General features: G+C 44.2%; 1 protein-coding gene across 1 annotated transcript; it reads left to right on the top strand.

Moving 5' to 3' along the window:
- The first annotated feature begins 1003 nt into the window (after positions 1-1003).
- LOC117551474 lies at positions 1004-4166 on the top strand. The gene is made up of 5 exons (XM_034224386.1): positions 1004-1129; positions 1214-1507; positions 2203-2541; positions 2936-3039; positions 4023-4166. The coding sequence occupies exons 1-5, from the start codon at positions 1015-1017 to the stop codon at positions 4116-4118; spliced, it is 948 nt and encodes a 315-aa protein (XP_034080277.1). The 5' UTR covers positions 1004-1014; the 3' UTR covers positions 4119-4166.
- Positions 4167-18834: the final 14668 nt, after the last annotated feature.

The raw sequence follows: 18834 nt of genomic DNA, 5'->3' as shown, positions 1-18834 counted from the left end.
AGAATTAAACACAATAAGTGTGGCTTGATATTGAGTAAGAAAAAGGTTGATAAACGCTGTGAGAATGGATCTGCAGAGAGCATTTCTCCGCGATCCCAACTCGTCTACTACATATGTTCAGGGAGCTCTATAGAAGTCAATGGGACTCCCTGAAAGTTGAAATTTGACGCTAAAGGGCCCCCCCTTGTGTTGGAAAGTGACGACAGGGACCCTGACATAACGTCAACATAGGCCGAGTTGGGAGTGAGAATGTGCTGCCTCAGGAGTCCCCTGGGACCACCAGTCTGAAGGACTCCTGCTTCAGCTCCACCTCTCTCTGAGCCTCTGGTTCCAGCAGCAGGTTCTTTGGGTTCCACCATTACAGCACCAAGACCTCCTGATCCGCTCAGCCGGGGCTCCTCGAGGCTCCTTCACCCAGAAGCTCCTTCAGAGCAGAGTCCGGCTCCTTTGGCTTTCATCTTTTAGAATTCCGTTTCTGATGGGATTTTAGTTCTAGGATCAGATTCTATTAGAAAGCTGAGAAATAATAAAACCTTTTCTTAAAACATGATGTTGAGTCCCTGAGCAGAAGGAGCAGAGGGTCTGCAGAGGAGGAGGTTCTGTTGAAGACACAGGGGAAGGGTTCACTCATGGAGACCACTTGCTAGAGGCTATCAGGTGTAGATGTGAGGGTACCTGCAGTCTGTGCTCTTATCAACATGTGTTCTTTGTTCATCATCAACTCATGTTGGAACTGAGTCCAGTTTGAATCTGAAATATAGTTTCATCTCTTTGATGGTGTGTCTTTGACCTCTGTTTGATCTTCTGTCCTCTGCAGACTCTGTCAGGCTGCTGGGGGGGACTGGTCTGTGCTCAGGCAGACTGGAGGTGAACTCTGACCCGTCTGACCCGTCCTGGTCCTCAGTGTGTGAGGCTGACTTTGACCAGCAGGATGCTCAGGTGGTCTGCCGGCAGCTGGGCTGTGGGGCTCCTTCAGTACTCTAGGGGGCGCTCTATGGAAAAGGGGAGGCTCCAATGGGGACCAAAGAGTTCCAGTGTGGAGGCCATGAGTCTGCTCTCCTGGACTGTAGCTCAGCCTCAGAGAGAAACACCTGCTCACCTGGCACAGCTGTTAGGCTCACCTGCTCAGGTAGAGAGGAGCTGTGATTGGTTCATTCTGTTCTCATCAAACTCACTTTATTCTCTCTCTGATCTCTCTCTTGTTTCTCTGCAGAGCCTGGTGGTGTTCAGCTGGTGGGAGGAGAGAGTCGCTGTGCAGGAGACCTTGAGCTGAAACATGAGGGAGAATGGAGACCAGTGTGGGGCTATGGCTCTCCCTGGACCCTGAAGGCAGCAGCTGTTGCCTGCAGAGAGCTCGACTGTGGCTCTGCTCTTTCTGTAAAAAAGAGATCTGAGTCCTACAGACCTACGTGGTGGATCAGCTCTGAGTGTGTTGAGTCTGGATCTGCTCTGTGGGAGTGTGCAGCCTCAAGTTCCACTTCCTACATCCTGAATCTCACCTGCTCAGGTAAGCCCATCAGTGATATTGTTTATGACATCATCCTCTCTCTCTCTCTCTCTCTCTCTCCTCTCTCTCTCTCTCTCTCTCTCTCTCTCTCTCTCTCTCTCTCTCTCTCTCTCCTCTCTCTCTCTCTATCTCTCTCTCTCTCTCTCTCTCTCTCTCTCTCTCTCTCTCTCTCTCCCCTACCTGGACTGGCACAGACTGAAAGCTGGTTGTAATATTTCAAAGCGGTGTCTTCAGACTGAGGAGGTTTTCTCAGAGACTGTTTGTATTGTTGCTGCTGGGGCAGGCAAACATGTGGATCTCCAAAAGCAGGAACAACAAAGCAAACAGTACAGCAGCTCAGCAACTCACTAACATGTGTTTCTCTTGGTGAGAGCAAGAGTGAGTGTCGATTTTAGATTTCACTATCTGATGAGAAACATGGAGGAGTTTCTAAACCGTTAGTGTTTCACTGCATCTGTGTGCTCTGTGGTGGAGGGAGAGCTTGCTTTGAACTCTGTCTCTATGAGAAGAGATCGCATTCAGAAATCCAAAAGACAGAAATTATCTCTCTCAAAGTCGAGTTAAATAAGATCATTGTTGTTGTTATAAAGGAGTCTTTAAAACATAAAATCCTCTCTCTCTCTCTCTCTCTCTCTCTCTCTCTCTCTCTCTCTCTCTCTCTCTCTCTCTCTCTCTCTCTCTCTCTCTCTCTCCAGATAAGCTGCTTCAGCCCAACATCTCAGTGTCCTCCTCCATGTACGGGGTCTCCGGGGCCAAGCAGCAGGGGTTCCAGGTGTTCCAGGTGTTCAGAGGCTCCACCTTCACCATCAGCTGCTCCATCCAGCCTCAGTACCCAGGAGGCTCCTTCCAGCTCAACTTCACCTCCATCAACTCAGCAAGCAACTACTACTCAGAGACAGCTGTCAATCACTCTGCCCACTTCCTGTTCCCGGCTGCAGAGCCCGCCCACCAGGGAAGCTACAGCTGTGTTTATCACGTCTCTGCTTTTTCTCAGGACTTCTCTGAGAGCCGTCTGCTCTCCGTCACCGTCACAGGTGAGCTGTTAGAGTTTACTGTAGGACAGAGCGTGATGCTCCCCAGGAGAACGCTGGTGAGTGTTTTACTGTGAGCCCTGAAGCAGTCACACCCTTACATCACATGTAGCTTTCCAGAGCAACGTACAATAAGTGCAATGAACCGTGAAGACATGAATCCAGAACACACATTCTCCAGTCAGCTGTAGTTTACATTGGAGTATTTCCATGAGTACTGACTGTTTAACAGATACAGCTAGCAGCTTCTCGCTACAGTCCTACTGTCTGGTATGAACAGGAGAAAGGGTTGGGGTTGAATGTAGTGTATTGTAATGTAACTGTAGAGAGGAGTCTCCATGCTGAAGTGGGTTCAGGTCTCTGTGTGTTTGCTGACTCTTGATGTGATGCTGTCCAGGTGTTCCATCAGATCCAGAACCTTTTATCATCCGAGCCGTCGTCCTGCCGCTGACTCAGCTGCTGGTGCTGCTGGTGACCATCGGACTTTACTTCTACTGCAAGGTACGGAAACATGTTGTTGTTCCACTGACTGAATGATGAGGGACTGAAACATGTTGTTGTTCCACTGACTGAATGATGAGGTACTGAAACATGTTGTTGTTCCACTGACTGAATGATGAGGGACTGAAACATGTTGTTCCACCACTGACTGAATGATGAGGTACGGAAACATGTTGTTGTTCCACTGACTGAATGATGAGGTACTGAAACATGTTGTTGTTCCACTGACTGAATGATGAGGGACTGAAACATGTTGTTCCACCACTGACTGAATGATGAGGTACGGAAACATGTTGTTGTTCCACTGACTGAATGATGAGGTACTGAAACATGTTGTTCCACCACTGACTGAATGATGAGGTACGGAAACATGTTGTTGTTCCACTGACTGAATGATGAGGGACTGAAACATGTTGTTGTTCCACTGACTGAATGATGAGGGACTGAAACATGTTGTTGTTCCACTGACTGAATGATGAGGGACTGAAACATGTTGTTGTTCCACTGACTGAATGATGAGGGACTGAAACATGTTGTTGTTCCACTGACTGAATGATGAGGTACTGAAACATGTTGTTGTTCCACTGACTGAATGATGAGGGACTGAAACATGTTGCTGTTCCACTGACTGAATGATGAGGTACTGAAACATGTTGTTGTTGTTCAACTGACTGAATGATGAGGTACTGAAACATGTTGTTGTTCCACTGACTGAATGATGAGGGACTGAAACATGTTGTTGTTCCACCACTGACTGAATGATGAGGTACTGAAACATGTTGTTGTTCCACTGACTGAATGATGAGGTACTGAAACATGTTGTTGTTCCACTGACTGAATGATGAGGGACTGAAACATGTTGTTGTTCCACCACTGACTGAATGATGAGGTACTGAAACATGTTGTTCCACCACTGACTGAGTGTGTGTTATTGAACAGGAGTGATGCAGGAAGTCTCACTGTGTGCTGTCATGTCTCTCCAGGCCACCAGGGGGCGGAGGCCGAGCCGACAGGAGGACATTGAGCTGGATTACCTGGGTGTTCCTGCTGAAGAGGAAGGAGCTCAGGGAGCAGAGTAGCAGCTCCACGGAGCTCCTCTCTCACACATGGGTTTATCAGCTCTTATAGCTTTTAACCAACGTTAGAAAATATAGCTTTCACTCTGAAAGTCACCAGCAATGTGTGAGTGCCTCATGTTTCCTGACTTCCTGTCAGCTCCAAGCCCATTGGTTCCCACTGAAGATGAAGATCTTTAAAAACATCACACGTTTGTTTTATTTTGAAAAGTCCAATCAGTGAGTGCAGTTTGAAACCACAGACACACCAACCCGACCCACTTAGGGAATGTGTAGCCGAATAATGTTACATATGTAATTTAAAATTAGGCAAATCCCCCCTAAAGTCAGTATTAATATCCAATGTTTGATTCAAATGTCGTGACAAATTAATCCTGAGAGAACAGGAGGAATGTGTGACAGCACGATCTGCTGTTGGGTTTGTAGATCTCAAGCACATTGAGGGTTGGGGTGTTTCTCAATTTCGAGTAAAGCTGCTCCAGAGACACTATTTCAAGCATTAAAGCGGCCAAAATCCTAAAAATATAAGAAAGAAATATAACTCAAAGCAAAGTGCCGCTGAGGCACCCGTCAGCGAATCTTACGCATGGCTAAAAATCAAGGTCCGAGCAAAAGTCGTTTTAGTGCAATTTATTATACACATATCAAGTATTTTTCTTTGTTCTTACCCGATGGTAACAAACCTACTGGGTGCGCTGCGCACTACCACCTGTTTCCCAGATTTATAATGAGCAGGTCTCCCATCCCCCGGTGCCCAAAGGCTGCCTTTACAAAACAGAGGCATAGTACAACGTATTGGATAAGCTTAAGTAAGAATTAAAAGGAAGATTTACTATAAACAAAAAAGAACAATAAAATAAATGGATAACTATTAAATAATATAAACTCCTAGATATGGCTTCATCAAGCATACTACGTCATCGAGTCGAAGGACTGTTCCAATGTCCAGCACACTTGGAGTTCTACCGAGCCCGGCGTACTTCGTTTGGAGAAATTTCGAGGCTACACATGAGTAGACTCCGCGGTCTTAAAATCCCCACAATGCTTTGCGCACGGACCAATTTCCCCAAATCTGTGGCGGAAAATGTAAGGCTCTCATATGACGCACACCTGCACACTTGCTAGCCTGTTCCACTCTTTGTTTTCCGAATGCCAGGAAGTATTCTTGCCTCGCTTCTGAAGCAAGATGCTCGGAAGACATGTGCTACCAAGCAAGCGTCCTAGAGATTGAGAAACACCCTTGGTGTTCTTCTTCTTATGTACTGAGCTCGATTTTGTTATACATTTTCATTGTTCAAGATTTTGTTACTTGATAAGAATTGTTTATATTTTGTAAGAATTTAGATATTTTCAATAATTCTGCTTATTCTAGAATTTTCCCAAATTCATAAGACTTTTGATACAAAAATGTTGTTCTTGGAATTTACATAATTTTGTAACAATAATGTTCATTTTTAATAAGTAATGTGCTTTGTTACGTAATCAAGAAATGCCTCATTTTATAATAATGTGGCAAATAAATATTTAGCATTTCTTAAGAATTTTTTTTTTTTCAAAGTGTTCAGATTATTGTTGTGCTTAAACTTAAATTGTATTGTCATTATTACGAAGTCATTAGTTTTGTAATCGAGAAATGATTTTCCTTCAGAAGAATTTTGATACATTTGGTTGCTGATTTTGACCACTAAAGCATTTTGTTGAATATTCTTCTTGAAGTTTTCTTCAGATCAGATTTTTAGTAGAATTTAGCATCACACATTTTGCTTAATTCTTTTATAAATAATAAAAATTAATTTTGGATTCAAAAGAATATGCTGACGTAAATCATCTGAAATAAACATGAACACAACTTCATAAAATAATAGAGATGATCAAGATCACTGTAATACATGTTTCCATGTTGTTTTCTATGTCCCAAAAAAATAATAAAACTTCTTGAAAAATCCATGAAACTCTGAGAGTGATCTGATTTGTGTGTTTAGTGTTTATCCTAGTTGGGAAGAAGTGAGAATGTTAAATGTACAAGATAAACTCCAAGGCTTTAGGTATGACAGAATGATATTACTGCATCAAATAATCTCTGTCAAACAAACAATTATAATACTGACACGTTTGATCAGCAGGATAATCTCCACAGATTAACACCACTTTAGGATTTCTGAAGTAAGAAGCTAACATTAGGCTAAAGGAACTACAGCACGGTCACATGACTTCACGTCACCAACGCTAAGCTAAAGGTGGCTAATGTTGGGCTATAAAGGAACTACAGCACGGTCACATGACTTCATGTCACCACTGCTAAGCTAAAGGTGGCTAATGTTGGGCTATAAAGGAACTACAGCACGGTCACATGACTTCACGTCACCACTGCTAAGCTAAAGGTGGCTAATGTTGGGCGACAAAGGAACTCCAGCACGGTCACATGACTTCACGTCACCACCGCTAAGCTAAAGGTGGCTAATGTTGGGCTATAAAGGAACTACAGCACCGTCACATGACTTCACGTCACCACTGCTAAGCTAAAGGTGTCTAATGTTGGGCTATAAAGGAAATACAGCACGGTCACATGACTTCACGTCACCACCGCTAAGCTAAAGGTGGCTAATGTTGGGCTATAAAGGAACTACAGCACGGTCAGATTACTTCACGTCACCACCGCTAAGCTAAAGGTGGCTAATGTTGGGCTATAAAGGAACTACAGCACCGTCACATGACTTCACGTCACCACTGCTAAGCTAAAGGTGTCTAATGTTGGGCTATAAAGGAAATACAGCACGGTCACATGACTTCACGTCACCACCGCTAAGCTAAAGGTGGCTAATGTTGGGCTATAAAGGAACTACAGCACGGTCAGATTACTTCACGTCACCACCGCTAAGCTAAAGGTGGCTAATGTTGGGCTATAAAGAAACTACAGCACGGTCAGATTACTTCACGTCACCACCGCTAAGCTAAAGGTGACTAATGTTGGGCTATAAAGGAAATACAGCACGGTCACATGACTTCACGTCACCACCGCTAAGCTGAAGGTGGCTAATGTTGGGCTATAAAGGAACTACAGCACGGTCACATGACTTCACGTCACCACCGCTAAGCTAAAGGTGGCTAATGTTGGGCTATAAAGGAACTACAGCACCGTCACATGTCTTCATGTCACCACTGCTAAGCTAAAGGTGGCTAATGTTGGGCTATAAAGGAACTACAGCACGGTCACATGACTTCACGTCACCACTGCTAAGCTAAAGGTGGCTAATGTTGGGCTATAAAGGAACTAGAGCACGGTCAGATTACTTCACGTCACCACCGCTAAGCTAAAGGTGGCTAATGTTGGGCTATAAAGGAACTACAGCACGGTCAGATTACTTCACGTCACCACCGCTAAGCTAAAGGTGACTAATGTTGGGCTATAAAGGAAATACAGCACGGTCACATGACTTCACGTCACCACCGCTAAGCTAAAGGTGGCTAATGTTGGGCTATAAAGGAACTACAGCACGGTCACATGACTTCACGTCACCACCGCTAAGCTAAAGGTGGCTAATGTTGGGCTATAAAGGAACTACAGCACCGTCACATGTCTTCATGTCACCACTGCTAAGCTAAAGGTGGCTAATGTTGGGCTATAAAGGAACTACAGCACGGTCACATGACTTCACGTCACCACTGCTAAGCTAAAGGTGGCTAATGTTGGGCTATAAAGGAACTAGAGCACGGTCACATGACTTCACGTCACCACTGCTAAGCTAAAGGTGGCTAATGTTGGGCTATAAAGGAACTACAGCACCGTCACATGACTTCACGTCACCACTGCTAAGCTAAAGGTGACTAATGTTGGGCTATAAAGGAAATACAGCACGGTCACGTGACAAAAGGTCACCACCGCTAAGCTAAAGGAGGCTAATGTTGGGCTATAAAGGAACTAGAGCACGGTCACATGACTTCACGTCACCACTGCTAAGCTAAAGGTGGCTAATGTTGGGCTATAAAGGAACTACAGCACCGTCACATGACTTCACGTCACCACTGCTAAGCTAAAGGTGACTAATGTTGGGCTATAAAGGAAATACAGCACGGTCACGTGACAAAAGGTCACCACCACTAAGCTAAAGGAGGCTAATGTTGGGCTATAAAGGAACTACAGCACGGTCAGATTACTTCACGTCACCACCGCTAAGCTAAAGGTGGCTAATGTTGGGCTATAAAGGAACTACAGCACGGCCAGATTACTTCACGTCACCACCACTAAGCTAAAGGCGGCTAATGTTGGGCTATGAAGGAACTACAGCACGGCCAGATTACTTCACGTCACCACCACTAAGCTAAAGGAGGCTAATGTTGGGCTATAAAGGAACTACAGCACGGTCACATGACTTCACGTCACCTCCGCTAAGCTAAAGGCGGCTAATGTTGGGCTATGAAGGAACTACAGCACGGCCAGATTACTTCACGTCACCACCACTAAGCTAAAGGAGGCTAATGTTGGGCTATAAAGGAACTACAGCACGGTCACATGACTTCATGTCACCTCCGCTAAGCTAAAGGTGACTAATGTTGGGCTATAAAGTAGGGTGACCATATTTTGATTTCCAAAAAAGAGGACATGCTGCCCCCAGCCTCGAGATACTTAATGATACTCAACGTTTACTCAAAGATGCCTTATTGTTTTAAAGTATGCCTCCTCTGTATGGATATACAATTATTATTTATATTATTTTACTGTATATAACACAATAATATCTCTCTATAACCAAAGACACACCAAACCAAGGTTACTCAACAATCAACATGCTTTATTATGCCTAGAAATTATCTCTGACAAATCTCAAATGCACAAGAATAACTTAAACATCAACCTGTAACAAAATAATAGCTCTCTTTTCAAGTCTTACTGGACACAAATAAATAACAAAATATATGAAATAGTAGAAAATAGAAAATCCAGCTTTAACAAATAATCTCTTTGTATCTTGTCAATGTAAACAATAAAACAGTAACCTCTAATCTAATTATTTTAAAAGTGCACTATGCAGTTTTGGATTTCACATTTGCATAATTGCCATTAGTGAACATAACATAACATTTGATTACCTAAATCAAACCAAACACATTTTGAGGCACCATGAACCAAATATAAGCCTACTTTAAATGTTTGTAAACACCATTCCAGGCCCTGTCTGTTGTGCACCGTCAAAAGTGCTAGTCAGTCATGTTTCATGTTTATTTTGTATTGTTTGTCACTTCCTGTTTTGTTTTTGTCACGTCTCATTTCAGGTCTCTTGACTCCCTTTCCTCATGTGTTCTCCCGCCCTCATCATGTATCAGCCCGCCCCTGATTGTGTTCACCTGTGTCTTGTTGTTGAGTGTTTAAATTCCCCAGTCTCCCAGCGTTCAGTGTCAGTTCGTCTTGTCCTGTCCTCATGACAGAGCTATGCTCTTCAGCTCGTTTTGATTCAAAGCCTATGTTGGCTCCTGAAACTTATTATAAGTTTAGTTCCTCACGTTGTGAGTGATTTTCTGTTTTGCCTTGCTCAAACCTTTTTTGTCATCTCTTAAGAGTGATCTTCTTTTGTTACCTTTTTTGTGCAAATAAAGTATCTTAATTGTACTTTACCTTTGGCTCCCGGGTCGTGCATTTGAGTCCTTTGCTTGTGTGACCAAGTTCATAACACTGTCATTGGAAACAACCAGTGAAACGACAACTTTTCACATATTTCTAGCTTCAAACAGTTTTCTAGGGTCCCAATTTAAAATGTAAAGTGTCTCTCACAGCTACATAGCTTGCTCTCTCTGCATAGCTGCATACTTCAATCTTCTTCATCCTGCTTTTCTTCTTCATCCTCCTTCGATATTTAGCTGTGGAGCTGATCTTTCCCAGCAGTTTTCGGTTGCTCAACAAATAAGCATGAAAGTCTTTGCAAGACATGTCTCTCAAATAGTATTGCACAAATAGAATCCCCTTCAGTGACAGACAGCTGGTTCCTCTCCTTGGTCCACTGGCTCTGCATCAGTGATAAAACCCTCTCAACATTTGCATTGTGAGAGGAAAGTGCAAAGACAAACTGTGCAATCTTCAGTAGTTCTGAGTAACATGCTTCTGGTCCACTTCTGGAGCACCTGCAGGCCACTGGACTCCTCATCTCCTTTCTGTGAATCTCTTCAGATTGGTGACCTGGTCAAAACACTTGACATCATCAATTACCACCCCCTTCTCTCCTAGGAACTTGAAGCAGGCCTCCACATCCTTCCACTCTGGTGGCTCGCTCAGATCCATCCACGTGAATGTGGAGAACTCTTCCATGGGAGTCATCCACTTCTCCAGATACTCCAGACATGTACTGTACAGGCCTCGCACATCAGCACAGAACTGGTCATATTCCTTACCAAGTCCATCACTACGCTTTTGTGCCAGTAGTCCCTTAACTTTAAGGGACATGAAGTTGTTGCTCTTGTGTTCAAGAAGAATGGTGTGGATGCTGTTCATTATTTTCTTTACCTCCATAATGGAGTTCTTCTCCTTTTCCATGTCTTGAATGTGGGTGTGGAACGCAGACATGAGTGAGTGCATGTGCCAGAGAGGTAGATCTCACTGAATTCGTTTTCAAAAAACTTCTTGATCACTCTGGGTGGTTTTTGCTGAGACAGAAATAATGCCTTTAAGGCTGGAAACATCTGTATCATCCTCTCAATGCCTGGGAACAATGACAGCCACCTTGTCTTGCTGTGAGAAAGCATCCTTCTGTATTCAATGTCAACACAATCACAGTACTCCTTCAGGCTCTCAGTGCGCACAGTGTAAATGTGGAAGTACTGGTAGATTTTGAACATGATATTCTCAAGGTCAATATCTATTGTGTCTGCCCCATGATGAACACAATTATTCAATGTGTGTGCTGGGCAACCCACACCGATCAGAGTGTTCTTCTGCAGCAACCTCTTCAAATTTGCAAACACATTCTTTCCCCCTTCATCACGTCGGATTCCTCCAAAGTTTGTGTTGCAATTGTCGCCATACATGCAATGCATTTTTCAGACAATTTGTTTTTTGCCAATGTTTCAATGAGATATTGTGCAATGGTTTCTGCTGTCTCATTTGGTGTGTCTTTAACCTCGATTCATTTTGTTTGCATGCCACACCTCTTCCAGTCAAAGTACTGGATTATGATTGGGAATATGTTCACTGCTCCGTGGTTACTCCCGTCTGTAGAAACACCACAGTACTGGATTTCTTTGAGTGCTTCATGTGCGACATCAATCGAGTGGGGCGCTATAACACCATTGACAATGGCTTCGGTTTCAGTGCGCGCACTACTGAATTTGTTGGCAGTGTCAGAGTCTGGAAATGCTTTTTTTAGCAAGGCACTTGTGCAATCCATAGATCTGTAGCTGTTGTGATGTTTCACAGTGTGAAATGCAAACGCACCCTCCGCTGCATTTACAGCATCCTCTGTTTTGCCTGGTCTAACAAAGAAGTCTGTCAACTTTGCCGACAAACTCTCACCTTGCACAGCTTTCCTATGTGTGTCTGTGTCCATGTGTGCTTTAAGATCGCCTGCACCTTTATTGGACACACACACGTATGTGCAAGCTTTGCACACGGTGCACTACGCCTCCCATTTGTTCCGACCGGGTCGGTACATTTGGAATTTCTTCTGCAATTCATCTGTAAAAGTACATTTGCGCTTTGGCATTGTGAATGTGAGCTGCGGCCCGCTCTGTCCCCTTCCTCTGTTTGTGTGTCAGCGTAGTTGTAGAGCCGCCCACAAAGCTTCAGACTCAGGGATTATGTCACACACGCAACAGAGTACCGTAGTATTCTGTGCAATGCGCCAGTCAATTTAAGTACATGCAAACGATCCGCGAAACCCGGACATTTTCATGAATTTATAAACCCCCCCCCCCCGGACGACCCGGACAGGGCGTGAAAAGAGGACATGTCCGGGCAAAAGAGGACGTTTGGTCACCCTACTATAAAGGAACTACAGCTCTGTCACATGACTTCACGTCACCACCGCTAAGCTAAAGGTGGCTAATGTTGGGCTATAAAGGAAATACAGCACGGTCACATGACTTCACGTCACCACCGCTAAGCTAAAGGTGGCTAATGTTGGGCTATAAAAGAACTACAGCACGGTCACATGACTTCACGTCACCACCGCTAAGCTAAAGGTGGCTAATGTTGGGCTATAAAAGAACTACAGCACGGTCACATGACTTCACGTCACCACCGCTAAGCTAAAGGTGGCTAATGTTGGGCGATAAAGGAACTACAGCACGGTAACATGACTTCACGTCACCACCGCTAAGCTAAAGGTGGCTAATGTTGGGCTATAAAGGAACTACAGCACGGTCACATGACTTCACGTCACCACCGCTAAGCTAAAGGTGTCTAATGTTGGGCTATAAAAGAACTACAGCACGGTCACATGACTTCACGTCACCACCGCTAAGCTAAAGGAGGCTAATGTTGGGCTATAAAAGAACTACAGCACGGTCACATGACTTCACGTCACCACCGCTAAGCTAAAGGAGGCTAATGTTGGGCTATAAAAGAACTACAGCACGGTCACATGACATCATTTCACCACCGCTAAGCTAAAGGTGGCTAATGTTGGGCTATAAAGGAACTACAGCACGGTCACATGACTTCATGTCACCACCGCTAAGCTAAAGGTGGCTAATGTTGGGCTATAAAGGAACTACAGCACGGTCACATGACTTCACGTCACCACCGCTAAGCTAAAGGAGGCTAACGTTGGGCTATGAAGGAACTACAGCACGGTCACATGACTTCACATTACCTCCGATAAGCTAAAGGTGGCTAATGTTGGGCTATAAAGGAACTACAGCACGGTAACATTACTTCATGTAACCTCCGCTAAGCTAAAGGTGGCTAATGTTGGGCTATAAAGGAACTACAGCACGGTCACATGACTTCACGTCACCTCCGCTAAGCTAAAGGTGGCTAATGTTGGGCTATAAAGGAACTACAGCACGGTAACATTACTTCATGTCACTTCCGCTAAGCTAAAGGTGGCTAATGTTGGGCTATAAAGGAACTACAGCACGGTCACATGACTTCACGTCACCACCGCTAAGCTAAAGGAGGCTAATGTTGGGCTATAAAAGAAATACAGCACGGTCACATGACTTCACGTCACCACCGCTAAGCTAAAGGTGGCTAATGTTGGGCTATAAAGGAACTACAGCACGGTCACATGACTTCATGTCACCACCGCTAAGCTAAAGGTGGCTAATGTTGGGCTATAAAGGAACTACAGCACGGTCACATGACTTCACGTCACCACCGCTAAGCTAAAGGAGGCTAACGTTGGGCTATGAAGGAACTACAGCACGGTCACATGACTTCACATTACCTCCGCTAAGCTAAAGGTGGCTAATGTTGGGCTATAAAGGAACTACAGCACGGTAACATTACTTCATGTAACCTCCGCTAAGCTAAAGGTGGCTAATGTTGGGCTATAAAGGAACTACAGCTCGGTCACATGACTTCACGTCACCACCGCTAAGCTAAAGGAGGCTAATGTTGGGCTATAAAGTAGGGTGACCATATTTTGATTTCCAAAAAAGAGGACATGCTGCCCCCAGCCTCGAGATACTTAATGATACTCAACGTTTACTCAAAGATGCCTTATTGTTTTAAAGTATGCCTCCTCTGTATGGATATACAATTATTATTTATATTATTTTACTGTATATAACACAATAATATCTCTGTATAACCAAAGACACACCAAACCGAGGTTACTCAACAATCAACATGCTTTATTATGCCTAGAATTATCTCTGACAAATCTCAAAGAATAACTTAAACATCAACCTGTAACAAAATAATAGCTCTCTTTTCAAGTCTTACTGGACAAAAATAAATAACAAAATATATGAAATAGTAGAAAATAGAAAATCCAGTTTTAACAAATAATCTCTTTGTATCTTGTCAATGTAAACAATACAACAGTAACCTCAAAAATATACTAATCTAATTATTTTAAAAGTGCACTATGCAGTTTTGGATTTCACATTTGCATAATTGCCATTAGTGAACATAACATAACATTTGATTACCTAAATCAAACCAAACACATTTTGAGGCACCATGAACCAAATATAAGCCTACTTTAAATGTTTGTAAACACCATTCCAGGCCCTGTCTGTTGTGCACCGTCAAAAGTGCTAGTCAGTCATGTTTCATGTTTATTTTGTATTGTTTGTCACTTCCTGTTTTGTTTTCGTTACGTCTCATTTCAGGTCCCTTGACTCCCTTTCCTCATGTGTTCTCCCGCCCTCATCATGTATCAGCCCGCCCCTGATTGTGTTCACCTGTGTCTTGTTGTTGAGTGTTTAAATTCCCCAGTCTCCCAGCGTTCAGTGTCAGTTCGTCTTGTCCTGTCCTCATGACAGAGCTATGCTCTTCAGCTCGTTTTGATTCAAAGCCTATGTTGGCTCCTGAAACTTATTATAAGTTTAGTTCCTCACGTTGTGAGTGATTTTCTGTTTTGCCTTGCTCAAACCTTTTTTGTCATCTCTTAAGAGTGATCTTCTTTTGTTACCTTTTTTGTGCAAATAAAGTATCTTAATTGTACTTTACCTTTGGCTCCCGGGTCGTGCATTTGAGTCCTTATCCTTGTGTGACCAAGTTCATAACACTGTCATTGGAAACAACCAGTGAAACGACAACATTTCACATATTTCTAGCTTCAAACAGTTTTCTAAGGTCCCAATTTAAAATGTAAAGTGTCTCTCCCAGCTACATAGCTTTCTCTGTCTGCATAGCTGCATACTTCAATCTTCTTCATCCTGCTTTTCTTCTTCATCCTCCTTCGATATTTAGCTGTGGAGCTGATCTTTCCCAGCAGTTTTCAGTTGCTCAACAAATAAGCATGAAAGTCTTTGCAAGACATGTCTCTCAAATAGTATTGCACAAATAGAATCCCCTTCAGTGACAGACAGCTGGTTCCTCTCCTTGGTCCACTGGCTCTGCATCAGTGAGAAAACCCTCTCAACATTTGCATTGTGAGAGGAAAGTGCAAAGACAAACTGTGCAATCTTCAGTAGTTATGAGTAACATGCAATGCTTCTGGTCCACTTCTGGAGCACCTGCAGGCCACTGGACACCTCATCTCCTTTCTGTGAATCTCTTCAGATTGGTGACCTGGTCAAAACACTTGACATCATCAATTACCACCCCCTTCTCTCCTAGGAACTTGAAGCAGGCCTCCACATCATTCCACTCTGGTGGCTCGCTCAGATCCATCCACGTGAATGTGGAGAACTCTTCCATGGGAGTCATCCACTTCTCCAGATACTCCAGACATGTACTGTACAGGCCTTGCACATCAGCACAGAACTGGTCATATTCCTTACCAAGTCCATCACTACGCTGTTGTGCCAGTAGTCCCTTAACTTTAAGGGACATGAAGTTGTTGCTCTTGCGTTCAAGAAGAATGGTGTGGATGCTGTTCATTATTTTCTTTACCTCCATAATGGAGTTCTTCTCCTTTTCCATGTCTTGAATGTGGGTGTGAAACGCAGACATGAGTGAGTGCATGTGCCAGAGGTAGATCTCACTGAATTCGTTTTCAAAAAACTTCTTGATAACTCTGGGTGGTTTTTGCTGAGACAGAAAGAATGCCTTTAAGGCTGGAAACATCTGTATCGTCCTCTCAATGCCTGGGAACAATGACAGCCACCTTGTCTTGCTGTGAGAAAGCATCCTTCTGTATTCAATGTCAACACAATCACAGTACTCCTTCAGGCTCTCAGTGCGCACAGTGTAAATGTGGAAGTACTGGTAGATTTTGAACATGATATTCTCAAGGTCAATATCTATTGTGTCTGCCCCATGATGAACACAATTATTCAATGTGTGTGCTGGGCAACCCACACCGATCAGAGTGTTCTTCTGCAGCAACCTCTTCAAATTTGCAAACACATTCTTTCCCCCTTCATCACGTCGGATTCCTCCAAAGTTTGTGTTGCAATTGTCGCCAGTAAATGCAATGCATTTTTCAGACAAATAGTTTTTTGCCAATGTTTCAATGAGATATTGTGCAATGGTTTCTGCTGTCTCATTTGGTGTGTCTTTAACCTCGATTCATTTTTGTTTGCATGCCACACCTCTTCCAGTCAAAGTACTGGATTATTATTGGGAATATGTTCACTGCTCCGTGGTTACTCCCGTCTGTAGAAACACCACAGTACTGGATTTCTTTGAGTGCTTCATGTGCGACATCAATCGAGTGGGGCGCTATAACACCATTGACAATGGCTTCGGTTTCAGTGCGCGCACTACTGAATTGTTTGGCAGTGTCAGAGTCTGGAAATGCTTTTTTTAGCAAGGCACTTGTGCAATCCATAGATCTGTAGATGTTGTGATGTTTCACAGCGTGAAATGCAAACGCAACCTCCGCTGCATTTACAGCATCCTCTGTTTTGCCTGGTCTAACAAAGAAGTCTGTCAACTTTGCCGACAAACTCTCACCTTGCACAGCTTTCCTATGTGTGTCTGTGTCCATGTGCGCTTTAAGATCGCCTGCACCTTTATTGGACACACACACGTATGTGCAAGCTTTGCACACGGTGCACTACGCCTCCCATTTGTTCCGACCGGGTCGGTACATTTGGAATTTCTTCTGCAATTCATCTGTAAAAGTACATTTGCGCTTTGGCATTGTGAATGTGAGCTGCGGTCCGCTCTGTCCCCTTCCTCTGTTTGTGGTCAGCGTAGTTGTAGAGCCGCCCACAAAGCTTCAGACTCAGGGATTACGTCACACACGCAACAGAGTACCGTAGTATTCTGTGCAATGCGCCAGTCAATTTAAGTACATGCAAACGATCCGCGAAACCCGGACATTTTCATGAATTTATAAACCCCCCCCCCCCCCCGGACGACCCGGACAGGGCGTGAAAAGAGGACATGTCCGGGCAAAAGAGGACGGTTTGGTCACCCTACTATAAAGGAACTACAGCTCGGTCACATGACTTCACGTCACCACCGCTAAGCTAAAGGTGGCTAATGTTGGGCTATAAAGGAACTACAGCACGGTCACATGACTTCACGTCACCACCGCTAAGCTAAAGGTGGCTAATGTTGGGCTATAAAGGAACTACAGCACGGTCACATGACTTCACGTCACCACCGCTAAGCTAAAGGTGGCTAATGTTGGGCTATAAAAGAACTACAGCACGGTCACATGACTTCACGTCACCACCGCTAAGCTAAAGGTGGCTAATGTTGGGCTATAAAGGAACTACAGCACGGTCACATGACTTCACGTCACCACCGCTAAGCTAAAGGTGGCTAATGTTGGGCTATAAAGGAACTACAGCACGGTCACATGACTTCACGTCACCACCGCTAAGCTAAAGGTGGCTAATGTTGGGCTATAAAAGAACTACAGCACGGTCACATGACTTCATGTCACCACCGCTAAGCTAAAGGTGGCTAATGTTGGGCTATAAAGGAACTTTATAGGGACGGGTGGCACAGTGGTCTGTGCATCCGATCATCAGATCAAGGGGGAGTGCTGGGGAACTCCAGTTCGAAACCCGCTCCTGCCGCCACTGTGTCAAGCCGTTGTGTCCTTGGGCAAGACACTTCACCCGGATTTGCTCCTGTGGGTATTGTCCACAGTACATGTATAATACCAATGTGTACCTGTAAAAGCGCCTCGATGACCTCGAGGCGTGAAGATGGACGGTGTGGCACAGTGCACTGTGCAATGATCATCAGATCAAGGGGTGAAACCCGCCGCTGCTGCGTCTGTAAAGCCGGTGTGTCCTCGGGCAAGACACTTCACCTGAACTTGCTCCTGTGGGTATTGTCCACAGTATCTGACCATTGCATGTATCATATATGTGTAATGTGTGTATATGTAAAGCGCTTTGAGTCATTGATAAAGCGCTATAATAAATGTAAGGAATTATTATTATTATTATTATTATTAATTATTATTATTAATTATTAACTACAGCACGGTCACATGACTTCACGTCACCACCGCTAAGCTAAAGGTGGCTAATGTTCGGCTATAAAGGAACTACAGCACGGTCACATGACTTCACGTCACCACGCTAAGCTAAAGGAGGCTAACGTTGGGCTATGAAGGAACTACAGCACGGTCACATGACTTCACATTACCTCCGCTAAGCTAAAGGTGGCTAATGTTGGGCTATAAAGGAACTACAGCACGGTAACATTACTTCATGTCACCTCCGCTAAGCTAAAGGTGGCTAATGTTGGGCTATAGAGGAACTACAGCACGGTCACATGACTTCACGTCACCTCCGCTAAGCTAAAGGTGGCTAATGTTGGGCTATAAAGGAACTACAGCACGGTCACATGACTTCATGTCACCTCCGCTAAGCTAAAGGTGGCTATTGTTGGGCTATAAAGGAACTACAGCACGGTAACATTACTTCATGTCACCTCCGCTAAGCTAAAGGTAGGCTAATGTTGGGCTATAGAGGAACTACAGCACGGTCACATGACTTCACGTCACCTCCGCTAAGCTAAAGGTGGCTAATGTTGGGCTATAAAGGAACTACAGCACGGTCACATGACTTCATGTCACCTCCGCTAAGCTAAAGGTGGCTATTGTTGGGCTATAAAGGAACTACAGCACGGTAACATTACTTCATGTCACCTCCGCTAAGCTAAAGGTGGCTATTGTTGGGCTATAAAGGAACTACAGCTCGGTCA

Source organism: Gymnodraco acuticeps, unplaced genomic scaffold, assembly GCF_902827175.1.
Source record: "Gymnodraco acuticeps unplaced genomic scaffold, fGymAcu1.1, whole genome shotgun sequence".
Lineage (NCBI taxonomy): Eukaryota > Metazoa > Chordata > Actinopteri > Perciformes > Bathydraconidae > Gymnodraco > Gymnodraco acuticeps.
Note: the sequence above shows the minus strand (reverse complement) of the source record. Positions and strands in the feature narration are given on the sequence as shown.